Source organism: Dipodomys merriami, unplaced genomic scaffold (genome assembly GCF_024711535.1).
Source record: "Dipodomys merriami isolate MVZ:Mamm:240054 unplaced genomic scaffold, mDipMer1.0.p SCAF_28, whole genome shotgun sequence".
Lineage (NCBI taxonomy): Eukaryota > Metazoa > Chordata > Mammalia > Rodentia > Heteromyidae > Dipodomys > Dipodomys merriami.
Window position 1 is genome coordinate 3,365,520 of NW_027204270.1, and position 14,357 is coordinate 3,379,876.

The window sequence follows — 14,357 nt, forward strand, 5'->3', positions numbered from 1 at the left end:
AGGAAACTAGGGGAATAAAATACAGACCATCATCCATTTGAGTACTACACAGGTATTTAAAAAAGAAAAAACTCAACTGAATCAGCCAGGGGGCCAGTGGCTTACCCTGTAATCCTAGCTATTCAAGAAGCTGAGATCTGAGGATTATGGTTCAAAGCCAACATGCACAAGAAAGTTTGTGAGACTCCTCTCCAATTAACCACCACTAAGCCAGAAGCAGAGCTGTGGTGAAAGTGGTAAAAGTGCTAGCCTTGAGGTGCCCAGGCCCTGCGTTCAAGCCTCGGGATTAGGACAAAAAAAAAAAAATGGGGATGACGCCAAGGTACAGTGCAGTACAGGACACAACAGTGACTGAAAAAGCAAAGGGCAAAGGAACATTTGGTACCCCACCCATGCTACCCAGGGAATGAAAACGAAGGAAAAATAAAACACAGATATTCACCTATTGAAAACAAAAACACCAGAAGAATAAGTCCGAAACTGAATGCCTCCAGGAGGCTGAGTAGCTGGGGACCAAACACAGCAGGACCCTTGAGTCTATGCTTGATTACAGGTTTATATTTTGAGCCACAGAAGTTTTCCAAAACATTGAATCAAAAATAAAGGAAAACAAATAGAAAAGTACAATAAATTGAAACAAATGAATCCTCATGAATATCAAATTAGGAGCCTAGCTCCACTGAGAGGAGATTAATTTTGAGGGCTCTGGTCATACCGCATGGAACACACACCTTCAGCAGGAGCCCAGAACAAAAAAAGACGCTAAGAATCTTAATGCCATCTATATGTGTATTTTATGAGTATTTTAGTATCCATACTCATTGTAATTCTGAAAATGTGTGATGCAAAATGTAAAGCAAAGTCATTTTCTGTGTAAGTACAATACAAATAAGATAAAGAAACTTCAAACCTCCACATCTGAATTAGAAAAAGCAGGATGTAAGCATGTGTTAGTTCTTCCCAGTGAGACCCACAGTCAAAGCACTCCAGACCTGGGTGTCCACGGGCTGACCAGGCGCTTCAGAGAAACAGTGGGCACAAGATAAGCCTGGAACCCTACGTTGCTAGAAGGCAAAATCGTGCCCCAGGCCAGAGGGGCAGCTCAAAGCGACCCACGAGGGAACATGAGGGTCCCACTGTCCAGAGTCACCACATCAAAAAGGAGTGACAACGAGCTGGGCGCTGGTGGCTCACACCCGTAATCCTAGTTACTCAGGCGACTGAGTTCTGAGGACTGTGGTTCTTTCTGCAGCCTCCTTTTGGATCCCCAAGTGAGCCACAGAAAGAGAGATAAAAGAGAGGACAGAGCCTGAGTGTGGATGAGGTGCCAGCAGAAGGTTCAGAGAAGCCAAGAGCCAGTGCATTGTTCCCATCCAATCAAGCTTTCTGAGGACATAAGCTGGACCACAACCCTCCCCAGTCCCCGCCAAGGGTCCCAAGAGGAACCAAGGAAAGGTGGTTGGTGAGAACTATTGATCCTGGTGGTGACTGGTCTTCTCCCCCAAGGATGGCATTCCACCCCCGAGTATTATAGGCTTGTGGCTAAGGTCAGTGAGTGGTGAGAACCAAGCACGGGCTGGAGCACACCTTCCCTGGCCTCACAGCTCCATGCAGGGGTCTTCTGGGCCCTCTCGGCCCAGCCCACGGTCCTCTCAGGGCAGGAGCAGTTACCTGACTGGGTGAGGGAGAGGAAAGAGGGCCTGAGCGGCTGGGAACCTCTGCTCTCCTCTCACCTCGCACAAGAAGAACTGCTTCTAGAGCAGGTGATGCTGGTGGTACATCACGAGCCGTGACAAAATCCATCCAAGGCAGGGAACGAAGCCAGCCCTCACACCAACCAAGTTCCCATACTGCTCTGTTATAAATAAGCATAGAGTAAAGGAAAGCTAGATCCTGATCTTCATCTGACTGGCCTCATTCTGATCTTGGACAAGATATGGAGAGCATCTCCTGTTACACGGTGATTCCCCCATTCCAGCCTGGCCTCCGATCCTTTCTACTTTGTTTCCCTGTATTCACTTCCAAATGGCTTTCCTTACACCTGTATTGAGTTTATTCTCTTTTCTACCCTAAACTTCTTGGATTGAACAACTTGAACAGTTTCTTAAAGGGCCCTCCTCTCCCTTGGCAGGCAATCTAGCTTGCAAGTTTTCTTCCAAGTAGCCCTTATTTGTGGTATATTATCTTATGGAATAAAATATGGAATATTATTTTAACATTCAGCTTTAGATAGTCTTTTCTATTTTGATTTCTTCACTGACTTTTCATTCATTAGACGTATGTTTAAAATTTCTTAAATAGCAGCTCGGAGAGTTTGTGAAAAAGAGATAAATCTCTGACCTGGGGCATCATGGTCAGAGAATACTATCAAATTACATTTGGCACTGATTTCCTTCATTTGGAGTGATAGCCACTTGGTGGCCTTAACCAGTATCAGCAGTTTTTATAAATTTCCAGGTTTGCTTGAAAATAACGTACATTCTCTAATCGGACATAGAGTTCTCAAAGATCCATCTTTCTTAAGCTGTACTTTATAACGGCCTCATTAATTTGCTTCAGAGCTGTGTCAACACCACCTGGGACTGTGGGCTTGCCTGTTTCTCTTCACACATCCATCAGCTTCACCTCTGTCTTGAGGCTATGCCTGTTAGAAGCTCACAGATTCAGAATTGCCCTCCTAGTAAATTATTCTCCAGGTTATTATTTAACAGCCTCCTTTATCCCTGGCACTGTCTTGCCCGTTGGTCTCCTTTTTGTCTGATGCTAATGTAACCAGGCTACTTCCTTTTGGGGTCAGAACGTAAAGGTAATTTTTCCTTCATGCTGCTGTCAGCCTCAGGAGGCAGCAAAGGATCAGCCAGTCACTTAGGACCAAAGACAGGAAAAAACATCATCAATAAGCAAATGACATTTCAGTGATATATCTATCCACTGTAGTTTAAATCCCTCCATGTACAATGGACCAGGAGGCAGGGGAGGGCTGCTAGCCCCCCACCCTGGGAGGATGCCAGGGAGCCATGCCATCCTATATGAACTGTACCTCAGCGTGACCACATGGCTGACAAGGGGCAGTTTAGTTATGGCGGTAGCCGCTGACCAGAGAGGATTAAAAAGGAAAACTTAGGGGCTGGGAAGTTGGCTCAGTGGTAGAGCACTTGCCTTGCATGCTCGAGGCCCTGGGTTCGATTCCTCAGCACCACATAAGAAAAAAAGCCGGAAGTGGCGCTGTGGCTCAAGTGGTAGAGTGCTAGCCTTGAGCTGAAGAGCTGAGGGACAGCGCCCAGGCACAGAGTTCAGGCCCCACGACCGGACCCAAAAAAAAAAAAAAAAAAAAAAAAAAAAGGAAAACTTGTGTCCCACCCCAGTGAAATACATGGCCCACACACTGGGTATGATGGCCACCATGTACCATGGAAAGAAACACCAGACTTCGTGGTGCTGAAAACACTTGCTAGAAGCAAAACCGTATGTCTGGTCCCACGACCAGGTTGAACTCCCAACTCCCAGGAAAAGAGGGCACAGAAGACCCTTAATTCCACCACCGGAAACAGAAACAGAAGCCAGGTGCACTACAGGCCCACGAAGGCAATCAAACAGAGAAAACAGGGACCAGGGACTGTGGAGCCACTGGTGACACACAGCTGGGGCTGGCACAAGGCTCTGCCCCACCGCAATACGCAGGCCTGAGGTTTTAGCAAATTATTTTTAAAAGCTAGGAAGCTGGGGGCAGAAGAATGGAAGGAGGAAGGGCAGATGGATACGGTCATTATATTCAATACACACATGTGACGATGGAACCACATCCCTTGAGGGGAGGAGTGGGATGGGGAAAGAAGAGGAAGAACAGTGGAAAGAATGACACTAATCAAGATGCAAAGTACTCCTAATCTGACTTATTGAGGTGAGACCCCTTTGTACAAGTACTTGAAGGTAATAACAAAAAAGAAGAATAAGGTTTTGAAGTTAATTATTAAAGAAATCTTAACTAGATAAATATTAAGAATTAAGTTAAAAATTTCTAGGTGCCTATTCCTGTTTGCCTTTCAAAAAAGACTCCTTAGTTTTTTAGAGAGCTGGAAGAAAAAGTCTGCAAATGAAATTACCCTGGCTGGAATTCGTTTGAAATAAGCCTGGTTCAGTGGAGGCCCTGGGTGGGTGAGACACTGCCAACCAGTGCTGAAGCTGAGCGCCATGCACCAAATCACACATGCTCTATCCTGTGGCCAACTTTCCCAGCAGACCCCTGTCAACCGTGACGTTCACACCCAGCTCAGCACAGACGTTCCTGTACTCACCATCACCCAAGCACTCACCAGCGTCAAAGGAGCCGTCTTTGTGAATGGGAACAAGGACATGGGACAGGGAGCCAGAGTTGGTCTTCCCAGCCCCCTCCAGCTGGACCAGCTGCAGACGCGGCGTTGTCTCAGGCGGGAAGCGGTAGAACTGGAAGGTGAAATATACAGTCTTTGGCCATGGTGCTCCGCGGTAGTCCTGGGCCACTCTGAATTCAACAACAGCTCTGAATTAATCATGCGTCCACAGAAGCGCTGGGTGTGGCACTTGCAGGGACACCTCCAGACACCACGGCTCCCAAGCTGCCACGGTCACCAGTAAGAACAGCTTCCTGTGAGCTCAGCAGCAGGCGGGCTGCAGCTGCACCAGCCGTAATGACCACCTGGAAAGGCTGTTCTGAGAGCCACACTAATGTCTGAGAATTGGCAACCATGGTCCCTATTTTAATTAAGGACAGAAGACTGGGCAAAGCATGTTTCCAGCACCTAGAATGGCTCTGTGTGCTCTAGCCAAGATAAAACCCAAGCAGATGGCATTTCCAAGGTTTCTAACACATACGAAAAAAAAAAATGACAACTGTATAAGGATATGGATAAGCCGGGCGCCAGTGGCTCACACCTGTCATCCTAGCTACAGGAGGCTGAGATCTGAGGATCTTGGTTCAGAGCCAGCCTGGGCAGAAAAGTCCATGAGACTCTTATCTCCAATAAACACCACTAGAAAACCAGAAGTGGCGCCGTGGCTCAAGCGGTAGAGTGCTCGCCTTGAGCTGAAGAGTGCAGGGACAGCACCCAAGCCCAGAGTTCAAGCCCCACAACCGACCCAAAAAAAAAAAAAAAAAAAAAAGATGGATACTCTGATTTAATCACTACACATTGAATATATGTATTATCATCCTGTGCCCCCAGAAGTATATATATATATATATATATACATACATATATATATATCTTTGTCCATTAAAAATATGTATTTTTATGAAGTTGAGGATTTAGCTCAGTGGAAGAACATTTGCTGAGCTCCAACCCCAGCATCACAAAAATAATAAAAAGGTTTTTAAAAAAAGGTAAAAAGAAACATTTGTTTTATTTTATTAATTTTTGGTTGCTGGTACTGAGGCTTGAACTCAGAACCTCACCCTATCCCTTAGCTTTTTCACTTAACACTATCATCTACCACATGAGCATGCTCCACTTCTACCTTTTTGGCGATTAATTGGAGATAAGAATCTTCTAGCTTTGTCTGGGCTGGCTTTGAAGCTCGATCCTCAGATCTCAGCCTCTTAAGTAGCTAGGATTATAGGCACAAGCCACTGGCAACTGGCTTCCACTAAAAATATTGAAAGATAATAAATTCATTTTTAAAATAGCACTATAACAATGAAATGCACAAGACACTATGTTGAAAAACAAACTTTACAATATAGGCGGCTGGTGGGGGGCGGGGGGGGGGGGGAGAATGTAGTTGTGGAGGTAGGAGAAAAGGGATGGTAGGGGAAAAACAAAGGAGGAGGTAACAATGCTTGATAGGAAATGTCCTCATTACCTTGCTCATGTAACTAACCCTTCTGTACAGTATTTTTACAACAAAAAAAATATTTAAAAAAACAACAATAACAACAGACAGCACTGCCAATCTAGAAAAACTTGAGTAGGGAACGTTCTTCAAGGTCTGACCTACAGCACAGCTGCTCTTCGATACAGGAAGCCAAGCAAGAAGATGACAGAGAGGAAATCAAGACTCTACCTGCTGAAGGCAAGAAACTGTAGCACTATCTCGTTGCTGTGCAGACGATCCGATTCTTCCTTCTGAGGGTGAAACCTCACAGGCTCCGCGGGATTGACAGCTTCGACAGGCTGCTTGCTGGCATCGAGGATCTCAGGGAAGCCAGAGGACTGCAGGAGAGCCATGGAGGCTCTGGAGAGCTGGCTTCCAGAGCTGAAACACAAACACCCCTGAGCCCATCTGCCAGGCGAGGGTAGGGACATGGCTGGCCCATCCATACCTCCCTGCCAAAGACTGCCAGTCAGCCAGGTTTGATGGTCCGGCACCTGCTCACCCCTACAATCCCCTCCCCAGACCCCGCCTCACCTCCTGGTCTGAGCCCCCACCACAATGGGGGCATGCAAAGGGGTGAAGGGCAGCTCCTGCAGGGTGTCAGCAATGGGGGTTTCCAGGACCAAAGAAGTCTGGCTCAGGTCAGCCTCCAGGTGAGAGATCCTGCCTTCCAACGGGAATGCCTGCTGGACAAAGGGAAAGTATGGACTCTAGGTGAAGAAAAGGATCCCAGCGTTGGTGTCCGTGAAGCCCAGCAAAGCTGGGATCTGAGGGGACTAAGCTGTGAGGCTAACTGACAAGATAGGCCTGGTTACATTTTAATTACAGATTAATAATGAGTGGTTCTAGTATGAGTATTTCCCATGCAATACTTGACACAAGGAAAAATTATTTGTTATTTTATCTGAAGTTCAGAGTTAGCCTGTATTTCCTATTGTATCCTTATTGGTGAATCAAAGGGCAATAAATAAGGAGTTGTCAATTCCATAAACAGGTCGATATGCAGGCGAAGGCTGGTGGCTAAGATGTTAATTGGGATCTAAGCGGGTTTATGGAAAGTTCCTTCTGAACTCACATTGTGGCACCCAGCCCCTGACTGGCAAACCTGGATGTTATTCCAATCCCCACATCCATGAATTTTCTAGTCTCTCATTTGTATCCACCTTCCTCACCCCTCCAAGGCAGAAGATGGTCTGCAGGAAGAACAGGGTCTACAGATCCAGAACATTCTCTCTCAGCCTGGATTCCTGCATTTGTGGTTTCAGTTCCAAAGTGTGAACCCCAAAACCAGAGGTAAGCTCACACCATGTCCAAGTGGCCAGGATAAGATGAGCAAGCTCTTCCTAAACACATGAGCTGCACATGTGTTTTCTAACAGGGTAGCCTAGATCAGTAAGAAGGAACTGGTTTTCTTCAGCACACATCCACTGAGGCCAGAGGTGAGATCTGCAGGTGGGCTGGCTGGCTCTCCGTGTGAATTCCCACACAGAACTGAGCTCAGCCTGAACCAGGGCGGGGCTCTGCTGCTTCCTTAGGCAGCAAGGAGAGTCTGGGGCCAGAGACCTGCCTCAGCCTCCATCGATGGCTCCAGCCAGCTCCTCCTTTCGTGTAGCTCCAATGATGGCTTAACTCTTGTCTCAGGCAGACAAACCGAAATCAAGCACTGGGCCAAGAACTGAGGTCACACTCTTGTCTCTCAGACCGAGCGGTAGTTACTGTCTGAGGCCTGAAAGAGCAGTGCCCCATCCCACCCTATTGCAGCCCACCAAGGTCCTTGCCACCTAACCAAGGGCCAGATGGGGGACATGAGAAGTGGGCCAGGGCACTTACCACCTGGGAACCATCTGGAAGCTGAGGAGGGGACTTGGCTATGAGAAGTGGAGCTGGAGATTGCGGGGAGGCTGCCAGCTGGGAAAGGGACAACTGGAAGACAAGAGAGTTCAAGTGAGGCACTCATCACGCTATGGGCATCCCCAACGCATGCCTGTGTGTGCACGTACACACACACACACACACACGCGCGCGCGCACACAGAGGCATGCACACACGAACATGTATATACACACATGCACACATGCTCGCACACACACACACACACACATCAGCACAAACTCAAGGGAATGGAGGACAACTGGGGATCCTGAGGCAGAAGCACACGGCGTCTGCGGTCTCCTGGCCGATGGCTGCTCTGGAACCCAGAACCATCCTTAAAGTTCCTCGATTCCAGTTATAGACAGGTGTGATTCTCTGAGCTCTCCCACATCGTAGATTGGAATTTTAAAACACCATGTGAAAGTGAACAGAGATAAGAGTCTCAGCTACCTGGCTGAGGACAGATAGCGGAGGATGGGTCCTCAGCCACAAAGTGACCGTCACGTGACCTTTTTGCCTGTCTCCTCACCTACGAGAAGGGACGAAAAGGGAACCCAAGCTGCTGGACCACTGTCAGAATGAAGTGCAATTCCTGTCACCTGGAAAGCCTTCTATATAAAGATTTACCTTTGTATTTGGAAAGTGAATGCCGCCATATAAAGGCTGGCGTGGAGGGAGGCATGGGGTCCATGCTCCACCTGAGACACATGTGTCACCTGTGCATGCCACCCAGGACTGTTCACTGCTGGCAAGGCCAGCTGACCCAGAGATGGAGGCAGCAGATGAAGATGGGGGGAGGGAGGGGTGCGGAAGCAAGGGGGTATCCTTCAGCCTAGCGGCACCTTCAGAGAGCAGGAGAGGTCTTCACAGTGTTTGGCTTCCCTCCAACCCCACAGGTGTCATTGAGCCATCTCTACTGTGCCCCCTGAACTCTTACAGCTGTTGTAGGACCCACTACAGGGAATGCTCTGGGTGAGGCCAGGAAATGGCCCTGGACAAACACAGTTCACCTGGACCCAGCTTCTAAGCTGTGTCCACAGCTGGAGAAGCCTGGCTATTGAACGTCTCCATTTTCCTAAAAATTCTATTGCTGGAGTGGCGTGGGCAGGCAACATTGCCAGGACAAACATGTGCATGCACGTGTGGGGCTGAAGCCACCAGGAGCCAGAGGTGAACACCTAGTGACTCAGGATCAGAGGCATGGCGGCACGGGGGCATCCGAGCCTGCAGAACCGCCAAGTGCCATGCTAGAACAGGCCTTCTCCCCACGCAGGGAGTGCCAGCACTCAGGTGAGTGATATCTGACAGATTTCATGTCTGTCGGCTGTGGCCTGGAATCCCACAGGGACAGCTGCTGCCCTGGGCTCTGGGCACCGGAGCCCCTGCCCCCTTTCCTGGCCCAGTCAGTTCTGGGAGAGGAAAGAGGGGAAGATCACAACTTGGTGTCTCAGGACACCAAAGCAAGACCATCACTCCTGAGCAGTCTCACCTCTGACATAATTGCCGGGGAGAACGGTATTTTCTGAGTGTTGAAACATGCCTTAGATGGCAAAGTGGAAGATCATTACGAGTCGGCAGGAAGCCGCCACCCTGACAGCCCCACGCTGTGAGGCAGTCAGCGCGTCAGATCAGTCTGTGGCACGGGGCACCCCACGCACAGCCAGCAGCCTCCGCCCCAGGGGCACGGAGGCAGGGCTTTCTCGCCCCAGAGTGTTCCCATCCCTTGTTCTGGACTCTCAGGTAGCTCTGCCTGGCCTGGACTTACCCCTGGTCCCACAGGCGAGTCCTGGGTGGCAGCGAGAACCTGGGATGCTGGTGCAGGCGGGCCTGGGGGGAAGCACAAGGCGCCATCAGACTCTGCGGGGCCGGGGCTGAGCCCCAGCGCTGGCATGCTCTGGCGCCCTGAGCCCCAGGGAAGTCCCAGTGCAGGCACTTCTCCACCCCATCTGCAACTGGCCTGCGGCTCCTCAGATACGGCCCACAGCTCCTCCCAGCATGGGCCCAGAGAAGGGACGCGAGCAAGGCTGCAGGCCGGGCCTCCTTCCTTCTGGACCACGTAGTCTTGCTACGTGAGGGGCAAATGGGATGTGACGCCAACTGGCTACTAAGTTCTCTGATGAGCTCACGCTGTCCGTCTTCTGTCTCCCTCACCCATCGCTGCCCTGGGAGAACGGGCTCTGAGGTATGCCAGCCTTAGCAGTGCCATGGCTGCCAACACAGAGACTTCTGAGCAGACACTGCCGAGGCCGCAGCCGGCTGGCCCTCTACTCCCTGCTCAGCACGGCACCGCTGACTCAAGGTGCAGGTGTTTGAGGAAGAGTCGAGAAGAATCAAGGCCAGTCCCCAGAGGGAGGGGCTGAGAGGACTGGGGCCCTAGAAAGGCCAAGCGTGTTTCTATCCACAGGACGGGCAGCTGGCATCGCCTCAGCCTTCTTCCTCAGGCTGCGCACATGGGCTGCGCGGTGGCAGCATGGAGGCTGAAGGAAGGAAGACCAAGTTGTCCCTGTGAGTCGTCGACAGCCAGGCGCCAGCTCAGTCCCTCCACATGTGCCACCACCTCCTGTCCAGCGCGGCCAGCACGTGAGGTGAGCCCCGGGTACTTGCCTATGGGTGACCTGTCTGTGGGTGACCTTAAAAGTTGGGACATGGTGCCTCACATCAGACTAGGAAGATGGAGGTTCAAATCCAGCCCGGGCAAAAAGTTAGCAGACCCTCATCTCAGTCAAAAAGCCAGCCTGGTATTGAATGTCTCTATAGAAAGGGCATAGGTAGGATAATACCATCTTAGGCAAGCCCCAGGCAAAAATGCGAGGACTTACCTGAACTATAAAGCAAAAAAGGCTGGGAGGAGCGGCTCAAGTATAAGCACCTATCAAACTCAAGATGGAGTTCAAACACCAGCACCACCAATGGAGCCCCTCTCTAAAGCACATCGTCCCCCAATGTCCCCCTCCTACTGGACTTCCAGAATAACCTGTACCTCCTAGAACCTGCATCCTCACCCTGGCTCCATCTGGCCACCTGTCCCTCTCTTGTGGCCATCCGCCAGCACCTCCCTGGCTCTCCTACAGCCTCTGCTGCCCAGGTTCCCACATGGCCCACATCTGCCACGACAAGTCTGCAAACCATCCCCAAGCTCCCCAGCGCACAGCAGCCCTGGAACGACCCCAAGGCCTGTGCTTCCAGTTCTATACCAACCACCTCCTGCGCCACTCCAGGCCACCCACCCACCCAGGAGCAAGCACCTCAGCCCAGCACCACCCGTGTCCACACGCCACCCCAGCCTCTGCCAGAATCCAGCTAAGGAGGACACAGGCTTGCCCAGGGACAGGGTCTAGTGGAGGCCCTGGGAGGGCTCATTAATGAGGTCAGGATGGGGGGAGAGGCCAGGCCACCTGCGGTAACCCACCTGCCCAGCCCTTACACCAGGCACAGCTCACCAAGCAGCTCCCCCCTGGGCCACGCCACCCTCCTGGGAAGTGCCCCCCTCCTGGCTCACTCTTTTTAACATGAGCACCCCACTAATGTGGTTCCAAGGAACTCAGACACCTGTCAGGAGCCTGTGGATCCAGAAATACGCCCCCTGCTTGGAAGGAGCTAGCACAGCACTGGGAGAGTTCGGCTCAGCTTCATGAGCTCAGCTCATGAAGGCAATGCAGACATGGCCGCTGTGGCCTGGCTCCCTCCACACCCTGCCCTTCCCAGGCCCCCTGATCTGCTAGACAATGCAAGGGCCACACACAACCCACGGCCTCCTCCGTCTACAGAAGCCTAAAGATGAAACAGAAAAGCTATTTTGTTCCAACCTACATTGGGACTTGGAAAACTCTGCAGGCTGATTTTGGTTAACTAGGAAAAATTGCAGGAAATGGCTCCATTATCTTGAGCTAAGAGTAAAGCTGGCGCTGAGAGCCCGGCCTCCGCACATCCTCCCCGCGACGACGGGGCCGCGCCGGCCAGAAGACACCATCGAAAGCCATTAAACCTTCCCGCGTGCTGCTTCCCCCCCAAGTCTCAAATTAGGGTTTCGTGTGGTATGGTTTTTCTGGTAATTCTTCCTATTGTGACTTACGGTGTGATTTTTACAGTAATGTAGCCTAAAAAGGCCGTTTTCAAAGACACCTGCTGTGAACCAGGGGGAGAGGCGGTGAGGCCTGCATGGAGGACACAGGCAGGAGCGCAGCGTGACTCGGTGTCCCCGCTCACTGCCTACAGCGCTGCGTCCTGCTCAGGGAGCAGTGTCCTGGGCAGAGCCACCCTGCTTCTCCCACACAATTTCCACCTCAGCCACTGGTCCCCGGGGCCACAAACACATGAACAACACTGCAGGAAAGACTGAAGTGTCAGAAGAGTGCACTTACACCAACGTGGCACATTCTGTGCACCAGGCAGTGCCAGGAGGGAGGAGGGAGGCCAGGCAACGAGCAGATGTAGGGTGAGAGTGCAGGTGAGCACTCCCAGATGTGCCGGCGCATCTTCGCACTGCAGAGGGTTAGTTACACATGGTCACTCCGGTGTCCCAGTCAGGTCTGTCACCATGGCCCAGCAGAGCCAGGAGATGCACCTGGCTCAACTACTGACCCCAATCAGCGCAGGATTAAGATCAAGCTCCACAGCCACTGCTGTGAACCACAGCTGCTTCTCCCCAGCGTGAGCCCCCACAGCTGGCACCCTCCCTGGACAGGGCCGAAAGCAGAGGTGGCACTCTCCAGCAGGCTCATCGCCTCAGCTCGTGGCTCTGCTGCTCCATCAAGGTCCCCCATCAGGGGACAGCAGTGTCCCCCAGCAACCTTCTCAGTTCTGTGTCAGATTTCCACGGCCGGGGGAGGGGAGTTTCAGAAGAGGGGCTTGGAGACTCCATCACCTGTCTTGGAAGTCCCTGAGCGGTCATTGGTCCCAGAAGCTCTGCCTGTCAATCAGTGCGATGTCTGTTGCCATAAGAAGGGAACATGGCACGGAGGAAGGCAAAGGACAGTGCCCTTCCCATCCCGACTTCCTAATGATCCACACTGCTGACGCTTTACCACATGCCTGCACTCAGCCAGGGCCACAGAAGATACAAATGCCAGTACACCACTGATAGGGGACAGGGAAGGGGTTCTGCCAGGCCTCATCCCAGGTGGGACAGTGCCAAGGACCACATAACAACCTGGATTCTGAGGACACATGACCAGGGTCCCCAGAGCATCGAGCAACAATCCAGCAAGAGGTGCCCTGCACAGGAGGCAACATTAGACCCTTCGGCACTGAATGCACACTGCCCTCCTGAGATGCCCGCTACAGAGGAACATAGAACCAGGAGGCAGGTGCTGGGCTCAATGAATGACCACCCCATGGTCAGCTACCTGATGGGAGCGCCAAAGCCCTGGAGGAAGAGCGAGAAGGGAGGGCAGGAGGAGGAGACTGTTGCCTAGCAACTAGCAGCAGCTCTGGGAAGGCAGGAAAAGGCCCTGGGCCTAGGGCCAGGCAAAGGAGCAGTGTGACCACGTCACAGACAGGGAGAGGAGGAAGGAACCATTGCCACCACCAAAAGGTACGGTCACTGGATCTAAAGAAAGATGGCCAAAAGTATCTTCCTGCCACCTCCCTGAGAAAATAAAAGGATGAATCTGTATTGAATGGCATGCTAGACACTGGATTCAGAAAAGCAAACCCATCTGAGAGGCTTTTATTCCTATTTGTGGGCCAAAGTCATTCTTCCCAAGATTTTGATCATATGAATAGGAAAAGGAACAAAAGCTGGGAAGAGGTAAAGAGAGAGCCTGGAGACACTAGTGGGACAATGGACTCAGACCAGGGGCAGCCACAGGGCAGCAGTAGCTTGTTTTGGCCGGTCAGACCCCTGTAGAGGGGGAGCTTCCATGACCTTCCCAGAATCTTCACCACCTTCAAGGTCACCCACCTCACCCAGCCCATGTTCCAAACCACCCTGTCACCAGTATTGCCAGAATGTGCCTCACCGTCTGCATAGTGAGCTTCCATTCCTGTCCCAAGGGTGACCAAAAAGCCACCGGATAGCTTTCCAGTCTCCCTGATGGTGGGTGACTGAATGTATCCCGATGCATGGCCAGGACACTGTCTGACAGACAGAATGTTCTAGACAAGCCAAAGGTCCAGCCAGATCATGGCAGGAAGCTAACCCGACACAGATTCCAGGAGACACCACAGATGCATGTTCACAGTGACCCCTGATACAGAGATGTTTTCAGATCTACTAAGCAAACAACTCAAAATTCTGGCACTGCCAGAATGTTCAAAAGCAAAATATGGGTCAAGGAAATCCCTAGCAACAACAACCAAAAGAAAAAGGTGGAGACTGAGCGCCCTCTAGTGGCTCCTCCCACACTCTTCTCACAGTAGGCGCTCCTCCCTGGCAGATTTACAGAGGGAAAAAAATAATAAGGATTATTCATACAGAAAGCCAAAGTACCTCACTTAAGGTGACAGCTACATATCATTAAGATTTCCAAAGGAGCCTTATAAGTTGGTAAAATATTGAAGTATGGAAAGTTCCCATCATAAGTTAAACACTAGTGGATATTTCAGTTTCTTACACAGGGTCTTGGGAGGCAATGTCTTCAAATGCCTGGAACCTGGGCTGGAGGAGATCATATTAGCATGGCATGAATGCTGCC

At 51.1% G+C, this 14,357-nt stretch overlaps 1 protein-coding gene across 6 annotated transcripts in view; it reads right to left on the reverse strand.

Moving 5' to 3' along the window:
- Positions 1-14,357, reverse strand: part of Nphp4 (nephrocystin 4) — a 98,317-nt gene that overhangs the window by 26,380 nt on the left and 57,580 nt on the right. For 5 of the 6 annotated variants that reach the window (XM_070037195.1, XM_070037197.1, XM_070037194.1 and 2 more), the window contains 5 exons: positions 9,488-9,549; positions 7,681-7,773; positions 6,385-6,536; positions 6,040-6,231; positions 4,314-4,501 (listed from right to left, as the gene is read on the reverse strand). In XM_070037195.1, coding sequence (XP_069893296.1) covers positions 4,314-4,501; positions 6,040-6,231; positions 6,385-6,536; positions 7,681-7,773; positions 9,488-9,549 — 687 coding nt within the window. The remainder of the gene's footprint in view (positions 1-4,313; positions 4,502-6,039; positions 6,232-6,384; positions 6,537-7,680; positions 7,774-9,487; positions 9,550-14,357) is intronic. The other variant, XM_070037198.1, reaches the window with a different exon arrangement.